Source organism: Leuresthes tenuis, unplaced genomic scaffold, assembly GCF_036924035.1.
Source record: "Leuresthes tenuis unplaced genomic scaffold, fLeuTen1.0.hap1 SCAF_2, whole genome shotgun sequence".
NCBI classification, from domain to species: Eukaryota; Metazoa; Chordata; class Actinopteri; order Atheriniformes; family Atherinopsidae; genus Leuresthes; species Leuresthes tenuis.
The window spans coordinates 18,143,620-18,158,909 of NW_027325356.1; the positions used below are offsets into that span (position 1 = coordinate 18,143,620).

Consider the following 15,290-nt stretch of genomic DNA (forward strand, 5'->3'; position numbering starts at 1 on the left):
GGACTAATGCCATCAATCTGTTGTGGAGTTGTGCGCTGGTCCAAGGGAAGGGAATTCCACTAAATGAGATGTGTGAAGGTGTGCGAGCAGCGCATACTGGTCAGAAATATTCCGTTTCACCTGTGCTGCGAAACGCCATCACTTCACGCTGTGATCGCGCTGCAGCGACTGGTGAACACTTCTGTGATAACACAACTGTGTCCTGATTGGTTCAAGGCTTTACTGACACACATGATGACTGATGTGATTTTATACTCGAAACTTCAGATCCATCATTTCATTTGTTTGTTCTCCTGGAGGAGATTGAATTTATTTGATCTTCTTCCTGGCAGCAGCGCACTTTCTATCCTGTAAAAACAGTTCATGTCAATTCACTATTATGTTGCTTTATAAGAAGTGACTTTTTGTTGCTCTAAATGAAACCGTGTGAGCTCTGTAAAAGTGTTGCGTGGGCATTCAGACCACTCCCTAACATTTTACTGCTGTCTTTTTTTAATACTCTACCCCTGAAGATGCCGGCAGTTACTGTCTATCAAATCAGCCACGGTCGACCGGAGTCACAAAGTAGAGTAACTAATGTGGAACTCGTGAAAATGTCTCAATATCAAGAAAGTAATGCAAGTAATGCTCTTTTTTTCCACAGATCATGAAGGAAGTTTGTCGAGCTTTGGGTAACGCAGCTGCTGATGATAGTAAGTTATTGCTGCTCAGCTCTGTGGGGACTGTTTTCTGCAGTGGCCTGGAGCCGTCTTACCTGATAGGGCGTCTATCCACTGACCGCAGAAAAGAGAGCACCCGCATCGCAGATGCTTTGCGGTAAGAGGAAATCTTTCCACCGTCGACCCTGACTCTTTTATCACGTGCCATTAGTCTCGACGGAGTCTGCAATTATCTCTCTGTGACCTCCTTTAGGGACTTTGTGTTGGCATTCATCCACTTCAAGAAACCTATTGTGGCAGCAATAAACGGGCCTGCCATGGGCTTAGGGGCATCCATCCTGCCACTGTGCGATGTGGTGTGGGCCAGTGAGAGGGCCTGGTTCCAAACGCCATGCGCTGCCCTTCACCTCACCCCCTCTGGATGCTCCTCTTACACCTTCCCACAGATACTGGGTGTAGCTCTGGTGGGTACCAGGGTTCAGCTTAAAACCGCCTGAACAAGATGGCCCAGATTCGTGAAACTTGGGCGAACACACAAAGGCAGAAATGTGTACATCCATTATTTTTGCCAGATTTATAAAACCGTGTGTACATATGGTTCTCTTTCGTCAGTCATTGTTCGCCAGAGCCGTCTCTTCTTCCTGAGGCGGCTCAGGTCCTTCAATGTCTGTATGTTATGCATGTTTTATCACACTATCATGCATCAGTGCACTGTTCTATGCTGTTGTCTGCTGGGGGAGTTGCACTGCAGACAAAAACTGTAGACAAACTGGTGAAAAAGGCCAGTTCTGTTGTAGGCAGAAGGCTGGACCCTCTCAGTGCTGTGGTGGAGCAACGGATGAGGAGGAAATTATATTGTGTTTTGGAGAATAATGAACATCCTCTCCACAGCATCCTGGCAGGACAGAGTAGCAGCTGCAGTGAGAGGCTCATCTCACTGCAGCTGTAGGACTGAGAGGTTCAAGAGGTCCTTTGTCCCCACTGCCATAAGGCTTTTTTATTAGTAGTAGTAGTAGTAGTAGTAGTAGCATTGTTGCTGTTGTCTAATATACAATCATTGTAAATATTTATAATTTTATGATTTTTTTTTTGAGCTACTTGACAAATTTGAATTTCCCCCACTGGGGGATGAAAAAAGTATTTTTCTATATTCTATTCTATTCTATTTACATATCAAAACATTGTTTGCACCACAACTTGATAGGCACAATAATGAAAACACAAACAAAATGGAATGTAAAACCAAAATCCTCACCATTGAAGTAGAGATATGGAATGATGTGATAACAGTTCTCGAACCTCAAACGGAATATAAACGACTAGATGGAAAAAGTAACAGAGACCGATTCTTTAAACTGAAATCAAAGGACCCTGCAGAGGTAAAAAAAAAAAAAAAGAGAGAGAAAAGGTTAGATTATACATGAGAGGAAACATCAGCTCACAAGAGAGGTCCTCCATAGCCATCTTTAAGCACAATCATCCCAGATGGCTGCACTTATTTATAGCTAAACGTAACAATTAGAACGTTAAGAAATGACATGCTAAGCAAGTCCCATGAATTTCTCTGTTCTCTCGATTTGGTAAATAACATGGTCCCTCTTTCTATTTTTTTCCACACAGCAGGGTTACATTGCTCTAAAAACGCACACGAGGTCTGAAAACTGCACAAGGCGCTCACACTCTCATCACACAGTCTTCCTTTATAAGTACCAATTCATGTTCAGGAAAGATTGTATGCATTGTTTTTGTGTGTCCTCGTCCTTTATGCATCTGTGTGTGCCCAAAGCAAACCATCTTGGTTTGCTTGGCGAACTGAAACGCATTTTTCTTCTTGTTGCAGGCGAATGAGATGCTGTTCTGTGGAAGAAAACTCACAGCACAAGAAGCCTGCAGTAGAGGCCTGGTGTCCCAGGTCTTCTGGCCCACCACTTTCAACCAAGAGGTGATGCTGCGTGTGAGGGAGATGGCGTCCTGCAATGCAGTGGTAGGTGCTGATGGAGACGGCCAAGAGGCCAAAGCTGTCTCTTAAGTGTAACCTAATAAGCCTTTTCACCTCCGTGTGTGTGTGTTCAAAAGGTTCTAGAAGAGTCAAAATGCTTGATGAGGAGCATCCTCGTGCCAGTCCTGGAGGAAGTGAATGAGAAAGAGTGCCAGATGCTGAAGCAGCTGTGGTGTTCGACCAAAGGGCTGGAGGCACTCTTCAGTTACCTGCAGAATAAGACCCATGAAAAGTAACCACCCACACCCAGGAAGTTGAAGCTGGTCCGTGTGTGTTGGAGGCCGCCTGCAGGAGGACATCCAGTGCAAGAAAGCTGTGATCTCAAACTGCGCGGTGGGCCTTTGTTTCCAACCACGAGGATTTTCTGGACTTCTGCTTTCTTACGTCTCTTAAGAACAGAATAAATTCCTCCACTATAGTCTTTTTTCTTTTTTTTTCTCCCTGTCCAGATGGACATTTTGAGTACTTCAACAGTCGAACAGCAAAGGGCCAAATGTGCATTGCTTCAAAGCAGGGCGTGTTTCTGCACTGTCATCAGAATGTATGAATTCATAGTATGCCTGATTGCACATGATGAAGTGATAATATATATATTAATATATATTGTGTATATTTATTTCAAGTGTGTTTAAAAAGAAAAGAGTTGCTTTCTGTACATAAGCTACATTTACAGGATTTTCTTTTTCGTGGCTTAATCTTTTGAATTGAAGTGTAAACCAAAGTTTTGCATGAGGTCACCGTTGCTTGCTCATGCACATTCCCACCCGTCTCTATGGTGCAAAGAAAACCTCCCAGAGATGCTCCAACGCGTTGGTTCATCAGATTCAGAGACTGCTCGGAGCAGCTTTTGGGTTATTGGAAAAACCAGTGAATTGATCTGGAAACTTAAAACAAAATACTTTTTTTTTCTTACCGCACAAGGCTTTATTCCACAGAAGGGAGTTTTCTTGTGACTATCATAGGTATGATCACCATCAATAATGTTCAATTTGAACTCCAGATTAAAGCTGTTTGAGGATTTTGCTGAACGACCACAACACAGCGCCCAAATGTCGACATTCTTCTGTCGGAGCAAAGCAGGCAAGGGTTCAGCTTCTCTTTAATCTGTGCCAGTCAAATTTAACGTTTGATATTTGACATGATGATAAACCAATTTGTTTTCATTTAAATGCAGCAAGAACTGTTTGAGAATCAGGAAATTGGTGGACGTGGTAAACACTAGAAGCCGAGTCTGGGCAGGCTTTATAAATACATAATTAGATAAACCTTCAGAGCATATTACACAGGAAGTGTAGCAGTACTTTATCCCACTTTGAGCCACACATACAGTCGCAGCCTTACATGCAGTGCTGTGGTGGTCCGTATGTAGTTACTTGTGGATGTTATTTTGTAAAAAAAAAAAAAGAAAGAAAGGTTAACCTGGTGATCTTGTTGCCCGTTTCCTGATGCCTTTTCAGGGGCACGTGAAAGAACGAGATGATGGTAGCTTCATCATCATCAAATGTCTGAACAACATTGTGGAAATGAAACGTTTGTGCCGTTGGAGTCCCTCTTCTCCTCGTCTGCATGTGATGATTCAAGATTTCAAGAAATGTTATATTTTGCTATGTGTATTATATTTAAGGATCTATTTTATTTTACTGAGGTGTAAATGCGTGCAGGTCTGTGTTATTAAAAAAAAAAAAAAAAGAAAGAATTGTTTTGTAAGGCTTGTCCGTTTGACAGTGAAGAATTCTTTATAGAAATACATCTGTGTATAGTGTAGACTGCTTTCTGTAACTAACCGCATGTATTATAATGTAAAAATGTGTTGCCTGTCTGAATACGTTGTATTTCAGGGTGGGTTTTGTACCGGCGTTGTAAGAATTGTCAGAAACGTGGCCGTTTATTTTTGTATTTATTTAGATAAGCGTTTGAACGTGCGGTGCCGCACCTTGCTTCCTCTGCTCCAGAGGCACCGCAAACACTCTTCATCACTCTTTCTGAATTATAACCCCAGAAACAACATTACAATCCCTTTTGTAATTTGACTGTTTTTTTTTATTTTTTATTTTTTTTATTTTAATATCTTCAAAATGCTTTCCCATGCAAATTGTAAGAAGCACGGCAAATAATTGAATATATATGTTGTGTTTTACTGAGCTCCACGAACAGGTCGCTGCGTACCAGACAGTTATTGCACCGTGTTGATGCAGTGATTTTCATTTGAGGTCACCGACTGGTGAAAAGGGTAGATGGTTTAATTAATTAAGCATTTTTTGGGACATTTTTCAGTGTGAAACTAAATTTCTAAATGACAAAAACGGCTATAATTTTATCCCGACTTTAAGATCACCATAGAACTTGCAAAATCTAAATGGTCGGTTTGTCCGGTTAGAGAACTGAAGCGTTGCGATATATCTTGATGACAATCGGTTTTGGGGACTTGTTTTTTTTTTTTTTTCCTTCTGCATTCTTAGACTGTATTGCTCCTCTGACTGTAAATAACTGTTAATATCCCCAGTTCCTGCTTTGCAAGAGAGCCCAGCGATGAAGTGAGTGGGATGTTTATGATGCGACTACTGTACAGCATCAATGAATGCAAATCGCTCAGGTCTGCTGAGTGTGAGTCACACTGATCCTCCAAGACAGGGGGCTTTATGTATTTATTCATTTATTTATTTTGTTGTATGAAATATATCACCTAAGATCGAAAAAAAAGCATTTCCTCTGAACTGTTTTTCTTCCGAGACTCCAGATCCAAATTCCCCATTTCCAAATGTGTCCGAAGTGATTGATGAAACAACTTTAAAAAAAAAACTACTTTTTGTTGCTCCGTTATTTATTATAAATGACTAAGCTGGTCATTCGTCTTTTTAACCACCATCACCATAGCTCACGCTTTTCTTTTCTACAGTCCCTAAAATCACACTTGGGGTTCCTCGACATTGGCATATCTGTCGAAGAACAATCCGTGTGTTATTCTGGTAAAACCGAGCTGCTCAAATAAACCAAAATCTGCTTTCACTTTGTGTTTTTGATTTGCATGACTAAAGGCCCAAAGTGGGCAACGTTTCTAGTTTTTGTTCTATGGCAGTTGTCATTTGGTTGATTGGTGCATTACTGCCACCTTGTGGTCCGGAGTTTGTTAGTTAAAAACACAACAACGCAGCTTAAAGTCGCACCCTTAGCTTTCCTCCACATCAAACAGAAACCTTTATACTGCTCATGAGGATGCTTCTCATCATGTTTCCTCATCATGCTGTCCTTCCCACATCTCGGCACAAACACAAACCCGTCAGGGTTTTTTTTCCTGACAATTTCCGGTATTTTAAGTGCACAGCGACCCAACCCTCGTCTCCCATCTTTTAACGTTAATTGGAAATTAAGAATGCACATTTTAGGCTGTATTTGCAAGCCACCGCCCCCAAAACGTCACACTTTAACCTCACATTTGCTGATACTAATGTGCATTTGTTTTTTCTTTCTTAAAAAAAAAAACAACCAACTGTTCTCATCCGTCCTCTCATTACCTGACCTGTTTTGTTTTGGGTCTTTTTCCCCCAGTTTTTACATTTAACAGCATCAGTCTACACCCCACCGCACGCTTTTCTTTGAATCCGCCACCAGTTAAACTACAGTAAAGCTAATCCTAATAAGAACACTCCTCAAACGCAACATTACCGGCCTGACTGGTGTTATCCTCCAGATTCCGCCCACTCTTCCAGCACTCATCATTGTCTCCTGCATATTAGTCCATGAAGTTGCCGACAGTATTTCTTCATTCTCTGCGTGTCCGGAGAGGTTTATAACTATCTAACCACCGTTCTCAGTGCCAGTGTAACTAGGTTTTTGTCTGTAGTGGCCTTATAATCTCCTCAGTTCACCTAACCTTAAGATTCAGCTGCGCTTTGCAAATGTTTTATGTGGTTTTAACTGTAAAAGAATAATTCACACAAATCTTTTTTAATAATAACATTAGACAAGAACAGTATAAATATTCATATTTGTTTTTTCTTGTGATCCCCACACCTGTTTGACATATGAAGCAAAACAAGGATTCTGCAATTAGGTGATACTTTAATTTAAAACAATTCATCTTGAATCAATGTGATTCCCCATTCCAACAAACTCTCAAACAATTGCTATATTTACGGGTGTCTGTCGATTCTGAGACTAACCCATTCCTGTTTTCATGAGCAGTTTTTCAGAGGTACCAGAGGATTCCTGAGGGATCCTGTGAACAGACACAGGGGCTGGATGAAAGGCCTCTGCCTACAGCTACAATGACCTCTGATGGGGAGCAGCGGTTCGCAGCTAACAGAATGGGGAAAATGACTGACTACAGCCAAGAAGAGCTTTAAATCTAAAGAAAGAGAAGCAGTTGTTTTCACGTTGACCTAAAAACGTTTCATTAACACTGCAAGTTTTAAAAAGTTCAAAACGTGACCCGGAAAGTAGAAAACTAAGGTTGGAATTGTGTGTTCCATACATTTGAGTAACCTTCTCGCTATTTTTGCTTTCCATTGTCAAAAGAAAAGTGACAGTAAGTGCGCTCAGAGAGCAAAGCCCTCTGCTAAGGCACAAAATCCACCTTTAAATGATATGCAACTCTGCAACCAAACCCATCAAAACAAATGCGATCTCGACGGGTCAGAGTGTCTTCTTTTGCCAGTTCTCCACTGAGCATCAGAAAACCCACCGGGTAGTTTGCTGCCAGACCGAAGAGCCAACAATGAGCACTGAAAACATTCCTCAACAAAGCTCAACCCCATGACGGAGGTAATATGCAACAATAATGTAGCCGTGTACAGTTATACATGGTGCTCAGACCTTCAAATGCTGAAACAAACAACAACACTAATTTACAGAGAGACTTAGTTGGACCTTCTCCTCTGTCTTGACAGAAAAGCAGCAGGGGAGGCCTTTGAAACAATCTCATGCTGAATTTAAAGTCCCAAAATTTGACAGCGTTCAACTTGCAGAGCCGGTGACGATGCTACAGTAACACATTCTTCAGAATTGCTCCTTTGGTCCCTCTTTCACCCTCTTCTTCATCTCCTTAGCGTGCTGCTTGCTGCGCTCCCGTTTTTCCAGTCTCTATAAAACGACAGGGACCCAAAGAAAGCATTGATCAAAAAAACAATCAGACGCAAATGATAAGATAACTTGTTAAATCCATTTCGCAAAAGGCAGAAAAGGTAAGCGACAGACCTCTTTTTTGAGGCACTGACGCATGGCACGGTCCACTTCGTTGCACTTGCCAAAGAACTTCTGGAAATTGTGCTGATGAGAGACATGAGGGAAGATGAGGTTTAGCCGTTCGTGCATGTACGAGCGCATGGTGACAAAGGAGGGCAACGTACCTGCATGTGGCACTGTTTCAGAAGGGTTATGAGCTCATTACACTCATCTGTGTGCAGGTGAGGTGACAGGTCGGAGTGCATGATGAGTTAAGGGCTTATAAAATCACTGCAGCTGTACTGAAAAACCACAAACAACAGAAGCACTGAGAGTTCATTTTACATTTCTAAAATACCCACAAATAGTTTAGATATCCTCAACACGTGGCGGCGTTACATCTTGTTGACTGCTGCTCTATAAAAGCATGAGTGAATCCTTCTACTAGTGATTTCAGCAACGCTTCATGTACAGTACATGTCAACATTGTTAGATGTCTAAAGGATACTAACGCCTCCCCATCCCTCTCCTTGCTGCTCTGACATTGTGATGTTGGACTTTCCAATGGACACTTACCTGCAGACACAGAAGAGAGGACTTTACAACACTGTAACAAAGGCATTACCGTAGCACTGTTTCCCACCTACATTCCCTATGGGGCTTCCTGTAAACCATCAGGGGCCGGTTAAGGTCCGTTTACACGACATAGAACTTTTGTTTTACATACTAATATAAGCTCTTTAGTGACAGAAAAATGTATATTACCAGTGAAAAAGCTGTGTCATCTGAGAGGTTTTCCAACACACCGCGGAGAAATGTGTCGTTAGCTAACTGTTAGGCCTCAACTGACTTAAAGCAGAATCAATAATTCCACGCAACCAGCAAGAAAGCACCTTTCCCCCCTGTACTATAACTGTCCAGGTCTCTCTAATGCCTCGTTAGATTTTACTTAACCTTCTAGTTGTATCACCAACGCCAGTGTAACCTACACGAGCATAAGGAACCTGGAGGACATGCTGCTTATTATAACGCTTGCATAAGTGTTAGCGGCGGTGAATTGAGTGACAAAAAGCAAGAGCGAATCGGCGTCCGCGTTTTTATTTGATCAACCAATAGTGTGCGTTCTTTTGATAAGAGGCGGGATTTGCAGTAGTGGAAATCTACAGGAAATACAAGAAGATTCCTCCTCAGGTGTATCCTTCTTCGTCCACTAATTCGTTTCTTTCCCTGTTTCTTCCTCCAGTTTTTTCTTACTTGACTATTGCATAGTTATTACAGTTGTGATATGTAATGTACGTGTCCTTGTTTATTAAGATGAATTAAGAGCAATGATAGCTCTTTGATCACCATTTCATACCCCTTTCGTACTACGACAGGGTGGAGTTCATAACTGCTGTGTTAAATAAAAAATAGTTTCATTATAATTGTCATCAACACTTTTTCTGAACTAAAAAAAAAGAAGAATTATAATTTGATTAGTCTGAATTCCATTCATATCTACCAGAGTTGCACTTAATATCACTTAAACAAAATCACTCAAAGAACTAAAGACACCAAACAGAACTTTTTACGAAAACGTTTTCAAACTCACCTTCAGTGACTATCAGGACTAGTTTGTAAAATGTAAGAAAACAAAAAAGATCTTTGTATGACCTTGAACCTGTCAAGGGACAAACATTCCCCCTATGTTGGGACTGCTCTTAATATCTGCTGTGTAGAGCATACCAGGATGTAACTTAGAAAGTGTTTCAAGTAGCCTCCCACAGACAAGATTTAAGAATGAACATAAATATATTTTTGCTTTTGTAAAGTCTCAGTATCTTTTAAATGTTTATATGAGTTTGTGTTCTGTTTTATAGAAAACATATTAATCCAGTTTATTCCAGCTACACATTTTTGTACTTTTGTGGGTCTTTTGTCATTTTTCTGTGTGCATATGTTTAGTATTGTGTTCGTATATTTCTGTGTGTATCTCTCTACTCACATATAAGCCTATCTCCAAGGTTTGGTTTGGGGAGACAATTTGGTTAAGCTAACATCACTTTTTGAAACAGTTTTTTTCCAAATGCAACAAAAACATAAAATGTTTTAATCAAATCTTCTTAACTGTTTTGAGTTATTAAACCATTTTGTGATCAATTTATTAAAGATTTGTGACCGTTACATTACATAGATTGTAGATCATGTTTGTGCTATAATAGATAGAATGTAATATATAGGTTAATTTAGAATTTATATTGCAATTGTAATTTATGTTTGTAAGTTAGAACTTTAGAGAAAGTAATAACTAAATTGTGGTGTTGAAAACAGCTCTAAAATTAGATTTTTTTCAAAACATATATAATACGACTCCAGTACGGCAGAGGGCGCTAAAGAGAAGGCGGAAAGGTTTTTGTTCATATCTGATTGGTTGATTCGTCCCCGCTTTAATAGGCGGTTTGTTTGGAATTGCAAAAAAGAGAAAGAAAAGGCGACTGTTCGATTAAACTCAAGTACTCTTGTACAGTTCAGCGGCTGGTTTTGGACTACCTTATGCGGAAGAATGGATGACTCCGCGAAACTGTTGTTGCAACGTCTCGTACGACGAATACCAACTAAAATGCTCGAAACAACGTTGGAAAAGTGGGGCCGTCTGTCGGCAGCACAGCGTCGATCCTTGGATTTTACTCAGTCAAAATTGGCCTTAACAGAAACACTGTTCACCATTGGCGAGGTGTGCGGCGCTTTATTTTCCCCTGTTAGACGATATATAATGTCATCAGTTATGTTTTAAACACTTTTTTTGTACGATGAGGCAACCTGGTTGTTCGGCATTAACACGTCTTCTGTTGAAAGTGGGAGTGACCGTGATGTCTACTCGCTGTTAGCCGTTGTTTGAAATGTATTTAAAACTGAAAATTGTATAGCGTTGGTGTTCTACCTTTTAACATCAAATGTTTCTTTTTTTTCCATTTTCATTACAGGAAAATGCATTGGCCATGAAACACATAACTGAACTCGAGATGATATGTAAGTTTAGTAAAGGTTTGTGACCCGCGGCTTGGAAATAACGTAAAAAAAACAATATGGTGACAGTTTTCCAAAATTCTTTGAAAATGCAGCAAACTCAAGCTTTCTTTGCTACTCGTAACTGTCTTGTAATTGGCTTCCATTATTTAGCACACTCCAATCAACAACAGCTGGTCCCACACGTCTATAGTTTATTATGTCATTGTTAAATCCAAGGAGCATTACTCAATAATCTGACTGCAGGGGAAACTAAATTGATTCTCAGATCTATCGATCAGTCCTTGTAGATCCCACTCACCAATGTGCTCGGAGACCCTTTATTTCGGTGTCTATCAATGTACTTTATTTCTCAAATGTGGGTCTTTGTGTGTATCAGCATTGGCTTTTGTTTCTCCTCATTCCTCTTTTGTGTTGTCATGGGGGCATTAAAAAGGGAAATGAAAGATACCAGAGCGTTTGGACTGAGACTCCTTTGTTGACGTCCAGTATGGCTGCACACTGGGCTGCTTCGAAAAACTGAGAAATGCTCTAAAGCCATGCCAGTTTGCTTTGAAATGTCATTTGCCAACATGCAGAAAATTTCAAATAAAAGAGGATATTAGTGAGTCAAAAAATTGCCCATGTGTTGGCAAGAATGCAAATGCAAGGCCAAAAAATAGGGTCTCTGTTAAGGTAATCCTTGTGAATCCACTGTGTCTGTGTACTACTTCACTTCACTTCACTAAGACGGGCGCTCACCAAACCTTTGATAAACGGGCGTTTTGGCCATTAGGTTTTTACCATGGAAGAGACAAAAATAGAACTGTTAAGGCACAGGGAGAGGACACAAAAACATCAGGCTCCATAGGATGATACAAAAAGTGATGCAAAAAATATACATATGTGGTCAACAAATGGTTTTAGAAAAAGAAGTCCTCAAATCAGGGATCATCTGATGTCATCGGTCCAACAAACCTTCTCATGTTGCTTTGGTTTCACTGTTTCAGATATCATTGAGAATCCAAACCAGGGGATGTGGTACACCTTCCAGCTCGTGGACCCTGAGGGTACGTCAGAGCAAGAATGTACTTCTTATACTGTTAAGGGCTGGAAAAGTGTTTTAATCAAAGGATGCACCTTCTGCCGGAAGCAGGTTCTTCTAAAATAACCTGATAGAATACAGTTTTAGATTGCTATTAGACTTCTCATTTTAACAGCTCAATTGCATTATTGCGCTGAATTGCTTGTGTCTTGTACATGATTCCAGTTATTTCTTGTCTTGTGTGTCAAAGTCTTGACTCGATTATACTATAGCCATCAAGGTGGGTTTAAGAGGTTAACTGAAGCTTGACCGTAGAAAGAAAAATATCAGCAGATTTTCCATGAGAATCGATCTGTGTGTTCTAAGTCCGTGTATACATTTCTGCTTTCTAGATGACGCTCCCGGTGTGGAGTTGACACAGTTCAAAGAGCAATTTAAATCCCACCTCAAAGAGCTCATAAGACACGTAAGCCTGACATCTGTTCTATTTCTGTACCGTAGCATCTGCTTCTGTGTTAACCATGCAACAATAAGCTGTTCCGTTCCATTGTAGGTGTCGGTCAAAATAAAGAAGCACACAGATGAAGCTGTGTGGATTAGAATCGCATGGGGAGACGGCTTCTCTCGGCCCAACCACCTGAAACCAACTTATGTTGTTCACTATCTTCAGACCCCCTATGTCTTTGTGAGCAGCCTCAAATCGAAGCTAAAGCCTCTGCTATCCCAGGTGAGAAATGAGTCGTGCCCTTCGTGTTGTTTGCACAGGCACAGTGGCTGGGTTCTGCTTTTGTTTTGTATGCGTGTTTGTATATATTTCCATCCTCTAAGAGATAAGTGTTTGTTGCAGGCCTTAACTCTTTCCACAAGACATCAAGCAATTAAGGATGCCAACCTGAGTGGGCGGAAGCTTACTGCCATCAGAGAACTGCTGATGAGGCAATATCAACAAGTAAGCCTCTTGTGACTGTTGTGGAACGTTCTACTGGTTCAAGTTAGATTTCTGCCCTCCTTTTATTTAAACTTCTCCTTTGTTTTATTTATTTGTTGTTTTGTCCTTAGGTGTTTCCTACAAAGTATCCCAGCCCTCTTGTGGAGAACGATCAAACTGTGTTAAGTAAGCTCTGTATTTGGTATTTTATGTTTTATTTATTTAAATCTATGACGTCATATTGTCTTTAACATTGTAGCTAGCTTAAATCTGTATTTCTGGTACAGTTCTGTATGATGAATTTGTGCACTTGGCTTAATTTTTCCGTGCTCAGATCTGCACGTAGAAAAGGAACAAGCCGAGGCTGCTGCAAACAGACATCGGATGGCAGGTGAAGCGTTCGGTGACGGGACGTTACCTCAGCTACAGTCTGCAGTGTACAAGGTACACTGACTAGATGGAAGCAAGCTGTTAACAGCCACTCAGTCCTGTAGTCATCTGAATTATGTTTTTATGTTTGATCTGGATCTTTCTTCAGCTGGAAACAAAATTCAGAGACCCCACCAATAAGGCTATGACGGAGAGGGCAGAGCCGTTCAGATGTGTCGTTAAATTTTCAAGCACCAATCTCCTGGAGTCGTTCAGACACTGTGCATCCTCAGGTATCGATAATTCATCAGCCACAGCCATGAAGGACACGGTTTATACTTTAAGAAGAAATTGTGTTAATTTAATCCCTAAATGTTTCTTTCCACTGTCAGCTCTATAAATGCCCACAAGGGGGCACACAATCACTTTAGAGGAGGTGGTAACATAACAGCCTTAATGTACTATTCACTGACACCATTTATGATGGGAATGCATACTTTTTTAAACACGATCTCACTGAATTTTTAGAACTTTGCAACAAAAAGAAAGAAGAAGGGGAAAAAAAGGGGGGAAAAATTTCTTGAAACGCACTTCGTGTCTCTCAGAAATTAATATCAATATACTATGTATGATGAGGCGAATCGATAGGTGATGCTCCTGATGAAAGTAGAGAAAATGTTCCTCTCACGTTCTTTTATCCCGTTTGATTTACAAAGAACAGAACAAACACTTGCCTCATGTTTCTGATTACAACTCTTTAACAGGCAGTTAATCTTATGTATTTTTCTTGGTTTTGCAGGAATTGCCTCGACCCCCGTCACACCCCTGCTCTCATCTATTCCCTTAAAAGGAAGGAATTACTTTGTCATTACAGATAATACCCCTGGTCCGTCCTCACGAATGCGCCAAACGCAGAACTGAGTGATGACAAAGGGTTCCCGGTGGTGCCCGTTCTTACTTCCACCAATGATTTGTGATTACCTTTCTATCATTGGACTCAGTGTTGATGACGCTTCTGTGTAGCCATTAGTTTTAGAAGCCACGAATGCTTGCTTCTCTCAGATGTAAAGCTGGTGATAGTTAGCAATACTCGATTGTCATTTCATTGTTACTATTGTATGTATGTATGTTACTGTATGTGTAAATATGAAAATAAAAGGTTTTTAAATATTCTGGATAGTTTTAGTGTTTTTATATGCTTCCAACTGTTTTTTTCTTTCCTTTTTTTAACCGAACACATAAGTCATCGTAACATAAATTCACTGCATTTGTCGTTAGTTTAACTAAACTTTGTTGACAAACCGTATCATGTAATGTCTGATAATGACATGTTTATTGGAGATAAACATGCCCCTCAGAAGTCGACGTTTCTACGTATGCACTTGGTTTCAAGATGTTTTTAAACTTATGTCTGCAAACATCTAACATATATCTTTAAATGTTTTACAACTGTCATGAATAACGTTCACAACAAGCCCAAACATGGGACTGTTCTTCTATCCATATTACAAATCACAAGCTCCCCCTTTTTTATTTTATTTTTTTACACAATTCCCCATATCAGCTGGAGGATAAAAATCCAGAGTTCATGCTATGTGTCGAACTAAATGTTTTAACATTCAGCTGGTTATTTTCAGGCTGCAGCAGACTGAGTGAGACAAAGGAAGGGATCTTCGTTCCCATTCGCCCTTCATAGCTAATCAAATGGCTCTGGCTGTCTATTGCCTGCTTGAAATATAGATTGTATGAAATAGTTCACAATTTTGATTATGGTATTTTAACAACTGTCTGATTTTCTGTGCTGTAATTTCTTATATACTGGCCACTGAAGAGCAGTGGAACTTTCTATGTAATGAGCTGATATTGATTTGTGTTATCAGCACTTACAATGTTTTGTTTCCAACTGAACTATGCTTCTAAATATGCTTCGTGAAGAATATAACAACTGAGATGAGGACCCACAGGCAGAGGAATATCACCAAAAACAAAACGGTGCCATGCACAATTTTGACTTTGTCCCGAGAATTATCTGAGAAAGTCACTTCCTGGATGGGATGAAGTGAACATTCACACCTGAAAAAATAACAACAACATTGCCAACAAATGTAATTGAACAATATAATTATAAGTCTTTTAATACTACTG

General features: G+C 40.2%; 3 protein-coding genes across 5 annotated transcripts in view; 2 read left to right on the plus strand and 1 right to left on the minus strand.

Moving 5' to 3' along the window:
* The window catches only part of LOC140301815 (chromodomain Y-like protein 2), a 34,217-nt gene extending 28,774 nt beyond the window's left edge, over positions 1-5,443 (plus strand). For both annotated transcript variants that reach the window (XM_072380438.1, XM_072380437.1), the window contains exons 4-7: positions 644-816; positions 913-1,123; positions 2,500-2,643; positions 2,736-5,443. In XM_072380438.1, coding sequence (XP_072236539.1) covers positions 644-816; positions 913-1,123; positions 2,500-2,643; positions 2,736-2,894 — 687 coding nt within the window. In that variant the 3' untranslated portion in view covers positions 2,895-5,443. The remainder of the gene's footprint in view (positions 1-643; positions 817-912; positions 1,124-2,499; positions 2,644-2,735) is intronic.
* A 1,254-nt stretch (positions 5,444-6,697) lies between these two features.
* Positions 6,698-15,290, minus strand: part of cmc2 (C-x(9)-C motif containing 2) — a 264,026-nt gene continuing 255,433 nt past the window's right edge. The window contains exons 2-5 of one of the 2 annotated variants that reach the window (XM_072380449.1): positions 8,584-8,837; positions 8,004-8,120; positions 7,852-7,923; positions 6,698-7,737 (exon numbers count right to left, since the gene is read on the minus strand). In XM_072380449.1, the coding sequence (XP_072236550.1) occupies positions 7,654-7,737; positions 7,852-7,923; positions 8,004-8,084 (237 nt within the window). In that variant the 5' untranslated portion in view covers positions 8,085-8,120; positions 8,584-8,837 and the 3' untranslated portion in view covers positions 6,698-7,653. Of the gene's footprint in view, positions 7,738-7,851; positions 7,924-8,003; positions 8,395-8,583; positions 8,838-15,290 lie in introns of both variants that reach the window. The other variant, XM_072380448.1, reaches the window with a different exon arrangement.
* Positions 10,285-14,066, plus strand: cenpn (centromere protein N). Its single transcript, XM_072381243.1, has 10 exons — positions 10,285-10,531; positions 10,782-10,827; positions 11,814-11,873; positions 12,241-12,314; positions 12,402-12,575; positions 12,696-12,797; positions 12,908-12,962; positions 13,111-13,220; positions 13,315-13,438; positions 13,945-14,066. Exons 1-10 carry the CDS (start codon positions 10,361-10,363, stop codon positions 14,064-14,066), a joined length of 1,038 nt encoding a protein of 345 aa, XP_072237344.1. The 5' UTR covers positions 10,285-10,360.

Bases quoted from the DNA above. Each gene is read 5' to 3' on its own strand.
- cenpn (XM_072381243.1), top strand. From the start codon at position 10,361: ATGGATGACTCCGCGAAACTGTTGTTGCAACGTCTCGTACGACGAATA. The intron at 12,576-12,695 runs GTGAGAAATGAG...TGTTTGTTGCAG, and splicing joins TAAAGCCTCTGCTATCCCAG to GCCTTAACTCTTTCCACAAG. The intron at 13,439-13,944 runs GTATCGATAATT...TTGGTTTTGCAG, and splicing joins CAGACACTGTGCATCCTCAG to GAATTGCCTCGACCCCCGTC.